At 39.8% G+C, this 15,442-nt stretch overlaps 1 protein-coding gene across 6 annotated transcripts in view; it reads left to right on the forward strand.

Annotated features, from left to right (window-relative positions):
* Nucleotides 1–318: 318 nt before the first annotated feature.
* Nucleotides 319–15,442, forward strand: part of ank2a (ankyrin 2a, neuronal) — a 76,042-nt gene continuing 60,918 nt past the window's right edge. For 4 of the 6 annotated variants that reach the window (XM_077605883.1, XM_077605888.1, XM_077605886.1 and 1 more), the window contains exon 1: nucleotides 320–1,071. In XM_077605883.1, the coding sequence (XP_077462009.1) occupies nucleotides 946–1,071 (126 nt within the window). In that variant the 5' untranslated portion in view covers nucleotides 320–945. Of the gene's footprint in view, nucleotides 1,072–14,505; nucleotides 14,954–15,442 lie in introns of those variants that run through there. The other 2 variants (XM_077605887.1, XM_077605885.1) reach the window with 2 other exon arrangements.

A 15,442-nucleotide genomic window follows, 5' to 3' on the forward strand; every position in this document is an offset into this window, starting at 1 on the left:
CAATCCACTGATTGCACTTGTAGGAAGAACACCAGATTGGTGAAAAGGTGTCCTCTTGATGGGATGGAATGAAAACTTGCTATTGTGGAATAGTTTGCCCACCCCAGACTAAAGATAAATAAATGCAAACTACTTTTTTATCACCGTAAGTCCGAGATTGTTGGAACTTTAAAAAAAGGAAGATATTTGTTTAAAAGAGATTACTGTTTTGTTAATCTGCCTCCTCTCTGTCATTTTGTAAAATCTGAAGAGACCCATGTCTAATTGGCAGTTGTAAGGAAACTGACAAGGATCTGTATAATGTACCTGTCAGCTATCAGTATTTTAAAAACTGCTTTTAATTTGAGAAGAATACTACACATGGAATTAACTTTTCTCTCCATGTGTACTGCGGTATAAGATCTTAAACATGGAAAGCAAATAAGCAATGGGTCCTGCATTTCGGTGCATTCAAAGACCGTTGGTCATAACCCAGATTTATTAGATCTTGCAGTAGCACGTGCATTAAATTAGATTTGCATATTGAGTGTAGTTTTACATGGGCAGGGAATATTATGTATGTATGTGTAGAAAATATCTATAGTTATAGTTTAAATTTGGATTTATCTATTAAAAATTGTGGGAGTTACTAGATGACCTTGAATGCGCCATTGATTCTGCAGCGTTTCGGGGAAGCGCGTCAGAGGCGCGTTCACGTCCATGCGCTCAGGCATCAGAAGCATCCCGTGATTGCAGGAAGCACTCCGTAGCCCTCTAAAACAACACTAGCGTTTGTTTCCCCTCTACAAAGATTCATCTCACATGCCATGGAGTGAACACCATCTAACCTAGTGGATCCCGAGGCCTGCGCACTCACATCCGTCTTGGACCGGCGAACGGATCCCCACCTCCCCGCCCCCATTCCTCGACTTTTGACCGCGTCGCTTGCAGCTGCATCCAGACAAAATGTCGAGTAGCCCCGAAGATGCTCTCTCTCGGGGCAGCGGCTCCGACCTAAAACTCGCCTCTTCGAACAACACATCTCCGGAGAGTGGCCAGCCACCGTCGCTGCAACCGAGCCGAATACGTCAGGTGGGTGTCAACCCGTCCGTGGGACCGCTGAGTGTTGCTGGAGAGGCAGCGGTGATAGGCGTTGCCGCGTCTCCTAACTCCATTATTTTGTTTTCCCTACGTGAAAACAATGAAAATAAGTAATGTGGGAATGAATAATAGTTATTTTTCATTGGGATAAAAGTGTCTGATCCACTGAGCGTTTTGTCAACAACACAAGGCCTGTAGTGCGCTACTGTTCCCCTTTAAAGTGGAGACGCTCGGCTTTTTCATTTGTCTTAAGAAGCCTTAAATTGAAAAAAAAAACGACATCAAGAAGAACCTAGTTTACACCACTGTATTTATTTTATAATACTAATTGTTAAGGAGGAAAATGGGGAAGTTTCCATCCCCCTCTCTGACACTAATGTGATTTCAGTAATGGACTGTATAGTGCTAGGCACACTTTACTCCATCATTATTGGGTGGGGCCACTGAGCTCACTTTTACTTAGATGTATTGAAGAGAGTAATATAAAAAGCTCTAAAATACTAATTGCTATGATTTAATACAGGCCAGCTGGTATAGCATATAACTTGCATGCTCTGGCTAATTAGAATTGGAAGCACCTTTGTATAATCACCCACCACCATGATTGTTGTTGTTGTGCTTTATTAGACTTGTTTTTTGGCTTCTTGTTTTAAGGACTTTTTGCAGTAGTAACAGTTAGAATAAATAATGATAGAGTATACATACAATATATTGGACATGATGGTATATGTACGTATTAGTACGTACTGGCCTTTTGAGAATTTCTCACCCGTGATGATAGCCATCGTCATAGAAGCGTCTGTGTTATTTTGTGCTCATTTCTGCTTTTTGGGTTGATTGGTGGTAGAAGAGATCACATTTAAAAACAAACAGACAAACATTTTTGTAGCATAGCATGTGCACAGGTTGACCTTGGTATTATGAGATGCATTTCCACAGTTTTTAATGGTATATGGAGTTACACTTGGATAGCGCCTTTCTGCTTTTAGGCCACTCAAAGCTCTTTGACACTATACGTATCTTCATTTACCTTCTAATGACGCAGCATCGGGGCAAAGTGGGATTCTGTAATTACGTGGGATAGAATCCATCTTCCCTGCAACCTTTGAAAGAGATAAATTCTTGAAATGGTTGTGAGATGAACTCTACCTAAGACATCCAAGCATCATAGGTATTTGTGAACAACTGTCCCATCACGTTCAGAAAAGGCAAGGAAATGTTATAGTAGTACAGCACAATTCAACCCAAGGTCATTAAAAGTGCTTTATCTTACATTAAAATCCTCAAATCAATAAAATGATACAAAAAGTCATTAAATTATCAAGACAGTTAAAAACAACAAACAAAACACGAAATAGAAATTGTTAGGTTCATCCAATTGTAGGTTTATCCTTAGGTTTTTCCAATTCAGCTTTCAATAAAAAAGGCATCTGTAGTCACATCACATTTAATTCTTGCAAGAAGAGAATAGATCCGGCAGCTCGCCCCACCCAAGATTATTCTAAAGAGCGGCATTATGTCCTGCCCATTTAAGGCTTCAAATCAAAACAATTACAAGATTATCGATTCCATTTGCGTAAGCAAGAAACAAAACAATTCCATAATCAAGCAAACCAAGCGTCAACCTAGCGTCACAAATTAAAACAATATGCGAGTAATCGATCCAATTGCGTAAGCAAGAAACAAAACAATTCCATATCAAGCGTCACAAAGGAAAAACAATATGCGAGTTGATTGATAGCCATCCGTTGAGCCAACAACAATTTAAGCGTCCTTCACCGATCTTCATTGCGAACTCGCATCTGGGGGAAAGGGTTGAGGTGTATCTTCCAGTACTCAGTCCTCGGAGCAAGAACTTAGTGTATTGTTTTATGTCCTTGCGTACTTGTATCTCTCGCTGGTCCCAGCTGTCCTGGAGAGCGACCTTGGCGTAAGCGTTAGCTTCACATATTAATTCAACTCTAACATAAAAGCGATCAACACATATATATATATTGTTTAATATAGTTACACATTTAGGATGAGCAAATATATTGATTAATATAGTAAGCATGTATATTATAAGGCTCTATATTCATTGCAAACACATTTATAATAATGATTACCCCAACATTCCCCCCTATATTATAAATTTGCACATGATCCCCTTAATAAAACTTCCTTTCAGCTTTATTCCATTAATTCCAAATGAACATATAGTAACCCCCCAGAATGAACCCAACAGAAATGAAAACAAATCTGCCAGGTGGAGGTCTGTATGCTTTGTAGGGGTCAAACAAGTCTGTATTTTGGTTCTAGACCAGGGGTGGCCAACTCCGGTCCTCGAGAGCCCCAATCCAGTCTGTTTTCCATATCTCCCTCCTCTACCACAGCTGAATCAAATGATCAACTCATCAGCAAGCTGTCGAGAAGCTTGATACCGATCCAGATTATTTGATTCAGGTTTGTTGGTGAAGGGAGATTTGGAAAACAGACCGGATAGGGGCTCTAGTTGGCCGCCCCTGTTCAAGACCATTAAGTGATTTGTAGACAAGCTGGAGTATTTTATTTTCAACCCTGGTCTCAGATGATTGTTTCAGGCCTAAAAAATACATTTATATCATCACATTTTTTGGCACTGTCTTCTAGAAAGATCTTTTTCATCTTCGACTGAATGTTTGATGCAGAAGTATCTTTTATGATCCAAAAATAAGATGACTTTTCCTCTTAAAGCTTGCATATAAGGAGCTCTAGTTAGATTGTAGCTGTAATGAATGATCAGGGCAAACACTTTTTCCCTTAAGCCTGAGACTTAGCAATAATTCAAATGTCAGTCTTCATAGACTGGGACGTTTAGAATATATATAAAAAATTAACAAGTCAGCATGGCACACAAGCGGATGGCACATCCGCCCTCTCACAGATAAGAAGGATGTTTTCAAATCCTAGCTGCTTATGTGAAGTTTGTACGTTCTTTTCTGAATACCGCAGTTTCCTTCCAAAACATGCATGCTTTTGTAAACCATTTTACAAATCTATTCAACAAGATGAAGAAGTAGGCACTCATGTTCCTGAGTCTGACACGTGATCCACAAAATGTTTTTGTTACCTGTTTTAGACATCAGTTGTCTGAATTCTCAGTTGGTGAATGTGGTGCAGGTTGCAAGGTGGCACAGATTTTGAGAGTAAACACGGCAAAGCCTGTAATAGGACAGGGATTGTACAATGTATTGAATGCAGTCATCACTCTTTGTAACAATAGCTGTCAGCAGTGTAAAGTAGAATGGCAATGTGGAATCAGTGGGAAGCAGACCTTGTGCTAAAGACAGATAACTTAATTTTTTTTCAAGTGTGTGGGCATCTATGTGCTGACTCTAAAAAAGACAACATTGTCTGGCTGAGTTTATGCCTTTATAGACCTAGTGATGTGCGTCTCGAAATGAGAAGGGCATATGCCAAACTAATGTAATTTCATACCAAGGGGCCTGAAGGAGTTTAATCCAATGAGTGATTTATTAATTCATTTGATAAGATGTTTCCCCAAACTCCTCATAGTTTAAATGTTTTTAATTGAATGTAACTCCTAAATTCAATATATATATGAAACCTCAGATTTTCATCAAAATTTGTGTATAGTACATTATACTAGACCAATTATTTCAGCCGTCCTTTTGTTTTTCCGCTTTCTGTATTTATGTTAAAAGTTGAAACTGTATAATATTTCAATGAGCTAAAATTATAGATATCTTCTTTCATTCTTGATTAACACCTACATCAAATGTTGGTCGCAATGGCGGCATTGGGATTGAATAAGTATTTTTATTAGGTGCTCTTTGGTGTTACAGGTTGGTTGAACTACGGTGATACATGGTCGGGCAACTACAATATTGTTGCATTTGATATTGCTGTTTCTAGTTGAATGTTTAAAGATGCTTTTAACTAGACAACATGACCTATTTATTTCTTGGTAGGGAGTAGTTTTTCAATGCTCATACTTTCTTTTAAAATAGCTCCTCTTTTATACAATTCAGTCTTAACTCTTTGCACTGCCGGTTACTTATTAAGGATTATCCTCACTTCTTTTCACTCCCTGCACTTGTGACTTGAATAATTTCTGTTATTCTTCCGTGATTTCTCATTGTACTTGGATTGCTTCGCAATTCATCCATCTCATCTCCTTCTTTTGATCTCCACTTCAATTTCTCCAATCCCAATGCACTTTACAACAGAGTCAGATTTCTCTGCACCGTTTTACATTTCTATGTAATTTTTACATCACTCTGTCTACTCTTACCTTCTCATGCATTTCTTTTTCCAGAGGAAACATATACGACTTATTTCAGTAATGATTGCTATGAACCTATTCAGGCATCATATACATTTTGATTAATTATTCCTGACAACCACCACGCCAAAACATTTTTAGCATGAACCCACACTTAGATGTTTGCCAAACTGTCTATCTTATGTATGTAACATACAGTAGTCGTATTTACGAGAACAGCTAATTGGTCTAAACCAGGGGTCTCAAACTTGCGGCCCGCGGGCCAACTGCGGCCCGCGGGACGATAATTTGCGGCCCTCGTCTTAATATGAAAGATCGATTTTTTTTTTTTAATTTTTTTTTTAATTTTTTTTTTTTTTTTTTTTTTTTTTTTTTACCCCTTTCCCCATGATGGCGCAGTTTAAGTGGCAGCCAGTGGCAGTAGCTCTGCCCACTCATGTTTTTCTTGTTTTACAGCATGTTTTACATTAAAAATTAGAGGGAACATTGACATGCACCTGCTTGTGGCAGGTGTGATACTGGTGTGCCGATAGCGAGCAATGATGATGTCGTGACCGGATGATTCGCCTAAAGACGTTTCGCCGACGGACGTTTGACAGACGGACAGGTCGTACTAGTATTTGTTAGTTTAATGATTAAATACAAATACTAGTATTTGTATTTAATCATTAAACGCTGTTTTCAGCTGGATTTGACCGAATTTGAGAGCATTTTGAGCCGTTTGGCGAATGGACGTCTATAGACGTTTTTTTGCCTCCATCGCGATATCATCCAGTATTTGTATTTAATCATTAAATGCTGTTTTAGGATGGATTTGACCCGATTGCTGTCATTTTACGGCTCGGTTCTGCTACATCTGCCTGCCCAAGAGTGCTTATTCCCGGACTGCCATTGAAGGTAGACGAACATTGATTTTTACTATAATTTGGACAACACCGGCGGCGGGCCGGATTAAAAATCCTAACGGGCCGTATATGGCCTGCGGGCCGAGGTTGAAAAACTTGTACACACACGATCCGGCGGGGCGAGCGTTCGAATCCCGTTTCGGCGAAACCTCCGTTCGGCCGAATGAACGTTCGGTGGAACGTCCATTCGGCGACCTGCCCGTCTGTCAAACGTCCGTCGGCGAAACGTCTTTAGGCGAATCATCCGAGTACCGATGATGTCGCTCACACTGGTACTCAGTGCGCTCAGGGAGGTTGTCTTTCTGCTCAGACCAACAAAAAATTAGAGGGAACTTTGGTTCGGAGCTGAATGAACCAATCACGGTGAGGTATACGGCTCTGGGGGGCGGGACATCGGCCGGGCTGTCCAGTGCCTCGCTCACTCACTCATTCATTCCTCCAATCAGCTGGGCGGAGGAGAAGCCGTGAGGCCGATCACTCCGCTCGGCGCGCACACTCCTCCGCTGCTCTCAGCATAGAACTGAATGAGGCGCTATGATCCGTGATCCAGCCTGTGTCAGTGTCTGTAGCCATCTCCGCGATTGAAACGGAGAGCGAAAGTGCACATGCGCCACAAACCCGCGCGACTGAATGTGAAAGATCAACCCGAGACTCATTCCAAGTGGAAAAACATATTACAGAGCCCCAGAGATGTCTCTTTCAAAGCCTGCCGTGAAGAGAAAGGTCGGTGATGAGCACAGACAGTTTCAAGAAAAGTGGGGAGTGCAATATTTCTTTGTTGAACACAGGGGCACCCCGACGTGTCTCATTTACACTGAAAAAGTTGCGGTGCACAAGGAATACAATTTGAAACGTAATTGTACTATGAGACATGCTGAGGAGTATGAAAAATACCAGGGAGATGAGAGAGCCAACCAGGTTGCCAGTCTTAAAACACGTCTTCTGAGGCAACAGGATCTCTTCAAGAAGGCTACCAAAGACAGTAATGCAGCAGTCAAAGCTAGCTACGCCGTTTGTGAGTTGATTGATCCTGTGCTAAGTGATCCCAAATGGCTCATGGACTTGGCTTTTCTTGTTGATATCACACATGAGCTTAATGTACTGAACAAGAAGCTACAAGGCCAGGGGCAACTTGTCAGTGCTGCCTATGACAACGTGAGAGCATTCTGCACTAAACTTGTGTTATGGAAAGCCCAGCTCTCTCAGGCAAACCTTTGCCATTTCCCAGCATGCAAGGCTCTCGTGGATGCAGGTACACCATTCAGTGGTGAGAAGTATGTTGAGGCCATTTCGAAGCTACAGGAGGAATTTGATCACAGATTTGCAGACTTCAAGACACACAAAGCCACATTTCAAATTTTTGCGGACCCCTTCTCCTTTGATGTGCAAGATGCCCCTCCTGAGCTTCAAATGGAGCTCATTGACCTGCAGTGCAACTCTGCACTCAAAGCCAAGTTCAGGGAGGTGAGTGGAGAAGCAGACAAGCTTGGGCAATTTTTGAGAGAGTTGACCCCCAGCTTCCCTGAACTTTCCCGAAGGTTCAAGCGGACCATGTGCCTTTTTGGGAGCACATACTTGTGTGAGAAACTCTTCTCCACCTTGAACTTCAATAAGTCCAAGTACAGGTCCAGACTTACTGATGAGCATCTTCAAGCTCTACTGAGGGTCTCCACTGCTTCCTCCCTCAAGCCAAATGTGACTATGTGAGAAGAAGCGCTGCCAGGTCTCTAGCAGCAAGGAGTAGGCAAAAGAAGCTGTGTTCAGAATATTTCATGTTCAATGTTCCATTCAAGTTCAGAAAGTTAAAGGTTAAAGAGCTGTTAATACCGACATTTGAAACGGAATAAAAATAATTCATTTTCTCTACTTAGCCAGCCAGTGTATATCTACTGTATGCTCATTAGTATTATTTGGTTTTATATTACTGATTGATTTATTTTTTATTCATCTTTAAGTTAATTTATTTAATTCATTATTTTTTGTTAAAAAATAAAGATATTTGATAACGTTGGAAAGTTTTATCAGTGCTTTTCTTGTGGAAATCCTGATGCGGCCCAGTCTCACCCAGACTCGGCCTCTAGCGGCCCCCAGGTAAATTGAGTTCGAGACCCCTGGTCTAAACAGATCTAGAGAAGCATCGAAGGATGGCCTGCAGCCCTTGAACAGATGTGATTATTAAGATGAAAAAAAGCCTAGGTTTAGACCTGAGTTATAATCTACTGCAAATTGTTTTCAATTGTTACAAATATGCTCAAAGCCTAATATTATACTTTTTTTAACCCAAGTTAAAATGGAAAGACGTTTGTGTAACTGATTATGCTCCTAAAATATCAAAGATGTATGCTTTCTCCTTCTTCAATAATGATATATATCTAAGTTTAATAGAGTGAAAAACATATAATAATTGGGATCTAACTTGACCAAGATGGCAATATTTGTGTGTGCTCATCAGATTTAAACAAAAGCAATTGGGACTGGATAATTTTCATCACTATTAGTTACATTTATTGAAAAGGGTAACGTGGTTTTTATCACTATTATGATATGATTACATTTAACAAGTCAACAATTGCATAATTGCATAATTAGCAGAATGTTTTTCTTTTGTGGGGCATTTGTTTTCTCTCTTTCTCGTTTGTCTTTGTAAGAGGATGCTTACAATGACTGGCATATCAACCTAGAGTGCCCTCTTGTGGTTGTCCGTCTGAAAATACGAGATTAGGTTGCTCCTTTTTACAAGAAGCAGGACCAGCCAAACCATGAAAATTGTATGATTTATAGTCAGGAAAATATGGTAACTGATAAATCCTTTGAGAGTTAACATTATATGTCAGGAACAGAGAAGACGGAGACAATGGAGAAACCCATATTCCACAGAGGCCAAGTGCTTTTTGACTTGGGGCACGGGACGCATTTGGATGTTAATTATTCATGGCTTTGCATTCTTTTTCCTGCTGAAGATGGACTGAGTGACAGAGGCGTGGCTTGTGATCAATAGACTTCTCAAAAGTATGGAAGTTCTCTACCACAGCTTATATTTTTTTAAGTCTACCATCAGATTCCCAGAGCAACATTATCTGTTTTAGTTAGTCTAAAATTAATATTATAGAAAGATAGAATGTGCATCTTTTTAAAAAAAAATTCTGTTCTCTAATATCTGACTAATTGTCTGCCTTCATGAATTCTTCTTCCTCAGTGAAGACTCAGGATTCCGGGTATAGCTGTGATCTGCTGCTGAGTAGTACGTCACTTGCTTCCCTATTCCCGTTACATTCATCTCAGAGGTGAAATTACTTCATGCCTCAATGCATTTAGCAAAGCAAATGGCAGATGAGATTACCATTCAGATGGGACTCGCTGTCTTTTAGATGCTGTGTCAGACAAACAGGTAAGTTTATGTTGATATACTATGTAAATAAACAGTATTTAATCATTTTGCTAGTGGTGATGTTGGGTGTTAGTGTTTGTCTCAAAAGAATAAAAACATAAATTGGAAGATAGTATCTTTTTTCTAATATCAAATATATGTATAAAAATGTATATGAACTTCAATGGGATGCAGATATCATCTGGTGGAAGTCTCTCCCAGTTCAAATAAACTGGCTACCTATTCATGCCAATGGCATAAAAGGTGTAAAGAGGCTAGAAGAAGAGGATTTGGAAATCTTATTCAAATAATGCCTAAAATTTTATCGATAAGCAAAGTAGTTGTAGATTAATTTGTTCATTGGCTAGTTGTCAATTATTTTTTTAAATCATGACACCCCTACTTTGTTATTAGAAAATGTCACTGACTATTCAACATTGCTTTAATCTTTATAATTTTGCAAGGCTCCCCTTTTGCTACTGCTTTATAACAATTGTTCCATTATTATAGTCTATAGTCTGTCGTCATATTCCGAGAATTATCAACCACATATGGTTGTTACCTGAAGCTGAGGGTCTCGTACTTGGGACAGAAAGCATCAGAACATAAATATGATGAGTATGCCAGTCAGAAGAGTGTTGAAAGCATCTATTAGCCCATTAGTAAGGTAAAACCTGTTGGAAGTGGGCATACATTTACTGATTGAAAAATCTGTGTATGTTGCACATTTAGCCATATAGCCTAGGTTATTTTAGACTGCTCTAAACTACTACTTGGCTGTGGAAAAAATGGACTGGGAGGTCTGTCTAGATGTAGCAGAAGCAATCAGTTAATGCAGTGCTCTGTCTGGAAGGCTGGCGCACGTCTCCTTTTGGACCAGGTTGTTTTGTTTACGGAATGGCAACAACAATGAAAATGTGCTTGCATTTATACCAGCTTGACATCGCCATGACAGGGTGTGTTTTTTTAGTCTGAATCCCCCCCTTTAGCCCATTTTCTCCAGGGACCTCCATAAAGGTTTCATGGTCCCTGCTTCCCTCCAGGCTTGTCTTCCGACCATTACTCACCACTTGTTTAGGCGTGGTCTCATCCGGGAGCATCGTGTCCCACGTGGTCATAAAATTGATTGTCATTTGGTTTGGTAGTCACTTGCTTGTACTCGGTGTGCTTTTCAGCCTTGACCTTATAACACTGCGATAGGCCTGAAAATGACATTTAAATCAGATTGGTGAACTCGTGCATCCATTGCTGTTTGTAATCGAGAGGGCTGGCTCATTTGTGAATTGCAGATTAACACTACCCATTATGGTTGATAAATTGTACGTTTGTTTACTTAAACAATTCACACGCACGACTAAAGACATGAATGTTCATGCAGAGAAAATGAAACCTTCACTACCCTTTGTTGATGGTGTTTCGCATTTTGGAACATTGAGTTCAATTAATTTAAACATTAATCACAATATTATGATTGATCAGTGACTTAAAATGCAACTGTTATGACCAAACTACATTGGATCTACAAATCATTCTTTTTTATTGCATATTTTCCACTTCTGTAACTTTATGGTCCTTTGCTAAAACAGCTCTTGTGCAGTTCTGAGTTTGGGACAAACATACAAATATTAACCTATCTTTGCACATTTCTATGCCTCATGACTGAGACTTGAAAAAAAATCTATGATAGTTCAATCTGTTAATGCGGTTCATTTAAATTTACACATTTTTGTATGTTGCCAGTAATTCGAGTCCATACAGAAAAGTCAAGAGATTTATTTTTACAAACCCACAAAATCAGTACTATGAAAGAAGACATGTTCACAATTCAGAAAAATACCATAAATATATAATTTTAAGTGCAGCAAGGTGATCGAGTGGATAGCACATCCGCCTCACATTTCTGAGATTGAGGATTCAACAGATGAAAAGAGGTTTGTTGTTGTCTTCGCCAATTAATGCTGACCAAAAAAAAGATCATTTTTGCAATGTAACCTCCGTGCCATCTTGCAACGTTAACTAGGTTAACTTAACGCCTAATTTAAGGCAAAACCCATGTAAGCACTAATGAAACCTAGCATGCCCAGTGTCCAGTCTTTCCAGCGAAGGGTGCTGAAGGTTGTGGTTATACATAATGCATGGCCTTCTCAAAGTCTATATGAGCAGTCTTGAATCAAGACCTTCCTTCCATTAAATCATGGATGCATTATAAGGCTGCCAGTGCTGTGTGAGTCACTGCTGCACCTCCATTAGCAGGGGAAATGCCATAAACAACAGTAATGATAGGTATCAGTAATAGACATAACAAATGCATAGAAAGTATACATTTCTTCCATGGCCATTTTTAAGGTATAGGTCTTCACTGGAAACCACAACACTGGATGTTCTCTTCTCATTGTGAAGGTTGCAGGTTTATTGTAGATCAGGTCGTAATAAGCTAAAAATAAACGTGCAAGATGCTTAAAGGCAGTTGAAGTTTGATTGTTGCTTGATGATATAACACACTTTGCAAATGTGAACCGCTTTATGTTGTGGTTGTGAATTTCACTGTGCTTTGTGGGATTTCTATTGTTGCAATTGTGCCAGTTTGCACAGAAAACATCATAATGGACAGTACATATGCAGTACAATTTGGCAGCACAGCCTGCACTCTGTTCCCAAAACATGCATCTACTCTTACTGCACTACTTTGAGATCAGCTTATACGGTAATCGACCTCTGTATTGATTTTCTCAGCATAATGTGGGTCTGAGATGGGCATTACAGTAACCATGGCTACAATTGATTGAACTTTAAACAGATCAAATATTATAGTATTTGTATTTTTTTAAATGATTCCAAAACTGCATGTAGTCTATTGAAATACTTGGGAACAAAAGTCATGGGGGCACTTAATATGGATAATGTAAGTACAGCAGAGACTTTTCTAGAGCTTCACAATTACATTAACTTAAAGTAGAATCGAGTTTGCTTTAATTTACTGTTACCAGCAGGAGGTGCCAAAGGTGCAGCGTTCAACCACAGAAAAGTTGATTTATAGCTTTCTGCCTGGTGCAAATACACAATAAGAGCACATCATTCGGAGTAATGGTCTTTTGTTTCAAGATATTTGTGTCATGAATCATCATTTATAGCATAATGCATTGGCATCAATTGAACCTTATGACAATAGTGAAATAATTTGATGAGGACATGACCAACATTTGTCCGCTTGTTCACACTACAACCTGTCAAACCATGTTCCATCAGTGATGTGGATGGCTGCTGCAATGCAGTTGAGATTCAAAGCGACCCAGTCCTCCACTATGCGAGGGGAGGGGTGTAGCCTGGCAATTGCAAATGTCAGCAAGCCACCTTTGCTTGTCCACTGTTGGCACACATCCCTGTTGCCTGAGTGGTATGCGCCATTATCTCTGGCGGCTCATAAAATGATAGTGTATACCCCAGTCCTGCTGCCCCTACCCTCTTCCTCTATCTCTGTTGTTCATTCTTACGGCATAATAAAGACAGGGAAATGATCCCATATCCCTCAAATTATTGATTTCACCTTGCCAACAAGCAAAAGAGTTAAGCAATAAAAATAAGTAACGAAGAAATGCCTGTGCTTTCTTTGATGGAGGCAGCACTATAGCTCCTCTTTCCCTGCATTTGAGCAGCCATTTCGAGTGATTTATTTTACGGAAGCCTTCAAAGCTGCTGATGCATCACACTCAATTGCCTGCTATTCACTACAAAGAAGCAGACACGTGAATCCAAAGAGAGATTTTCAGTGAACTTTGCATTCACGGGTCAGGCAGAGGGTATCCCCTACGTAGGAAGTGTCATTTCAAGAAAATTGTACACCAGCTCTCCCATTATCCTGCTCAGGTTTACTGGTAAGCTTCTTATCCAGCTGACTCGCTCAACTGGTGACCTTTCAGGGCTGACACGACGACCATCCATACTTCCTTTCACAATGTAACAATGTAGACTGTTTAGAGTCTTAAATTACTAACCTAATATTATTTTGGGAAAATGTAGGAGGAAGCCTTGATTCCCTGAGGAAATGTAAACAAGAACAGGGGAAGCATGCATAGCAAACACCACAGAGTAAAGCACCAGGTCTGAGCTGAAATTATGATGCAGACTGCTAAGTTGTTTTCCAAGGTGCCCCTAAAATTTCTTTAGAAATGGTTACAAAACAGGATTTTAAAATTTGGAAATGCAACTTTAGTTTATTGTGCAATTTCTTTGCTCCTATTTTTAAACGATTCTGTCCTGGTACAGCCGAATCCCGAAGTGTCCTTGGGCAAGACACTGGAACCCAAATTTGCCTCAAATGTTCCCTGGCAGGATTGACCTTCGCAACAACAGTTTAAAATTTTGAAGAATTGTAGTTCGTGTTTCTTCCATGACAGTGGTCCAAATTTGTGTGATGAGTGTATGACAAGATTTCAGTAATGTGTCTTAGAAATAATTCAGAATTATGTTCTGCATAGTCCCTCATAATAAATTACCACCCTCTTAGTAAGTTTTCATGTAAATGTGTGCAGTTGAGAACACTAGAGAGATTAGCTTTGGCAATAGCTGTAATTTGACTGTTGGCTGCAGCTGCTCTAAACCCCTTTACACATTAAACTCTACAACACGCACACATCATTATGCACACGCAAGCACACAAATGCATTACAGGACACATGTTTTAAAGCCACATCTGTTTCCAGGGAGAAGGGTTTTCATGTACTGTACATCTGGACAGGATCATATCCTGTGTGTGTGTGGGGTGGTGGTGGTGGTGGTAGTTTGAGGGGGGTTCAATGCAACTGTGTGTGTGAGGTCAAATAATGAGTCTTACTGTCATCATTCTCCACCCTTTTTCTCTCATTATGTCCTTCCTGATGCTGTGACACAAATGCTTCATTTGTATTTAGCATAAGTACTGTAGATGCATGTGTTTTTGGATGTACAAATCCAGCAGCGTGATTTTGTGGACGTGTCTTGATTTTCTACAAGCATCGTGGAAATGAAAGTAAAGGATGAGAGGAGTTAAAGGAGATCTTTTGTTGGATATTTAATATTTTTTTTGGAAGCCCCAGTGCTCTGGATATTTTTTCTTCTTTTTTCAGATATCGGCTTTTATTGTTATTGGAATTTAGTAGCATCTAGCGTGGCGTTAGAAAAATAGTTTCAGACATCGGGATTGATCCATAGATACAGTATCAGGAAATTATAGTGATGGCCCATGCCGCTGCCCACTTGAAGAAGGCACGAGAAATCGAGCTTCATCCAGACTATAAGGCACTGCAGAAAGCCAGGGAGAGGCGGCGGCGCCAGCGTGAGAGGGCTGAGAGAAAACGCCAGGTAAAACACAGATGTGCAACTAATTCCAACTGTTTGTTTTGTATGATTGCTTGGAAAGAATCAATGCTGTGAAATGGAAAGATTTAGCCAATAAATATGAGAGGTAAAATAAGGCTTTTGACTAGGAAATAGATGCTGATGGTTTAGGCTGCTACTTCATCAAAGGTTGACTCAAAATCTATAATCGTTGACTAAAAAATAAAATCAAAGCTGTTTTGTATATTTTTAGAAGTGTTGTATTTGAAACTGTAGTAATCTCACAGAGTACAAAGGTCACGACCTGTCATCAGTATAAGGCTGTATCTCCACTCATTCCTGCTTCTCTGAAAGATGGGTTAGGCTCCAGCAACCCCCGCAAACTTTTCGAGGATGGGTGGCATGGAAGATGAATGAATGAATGAGTTACATCATTTTTTTTTTGTGAAAAAGGTAAGCAGATTAATCATTTTGGCCATTAGGTTACTTAAGTGGTAGCGCACCACAGTTTAG

Source organism: Stigmatopora argus, chromosome 7, assembly GCF_051989625.1.
Source record: "Stigmatopora argus isolate UIUO_Sarg chromosome 7, RoL_Sarg_1.0, whole genome shotgun sequence".
In the NCBI taxonomy this organism is placed as follows: Eukaryota; Metazoa; Chordata; class Actinopteri; order Syngnathiformes; family Syngnathidae; genus Stigmatopora; species Stigmatopora argus.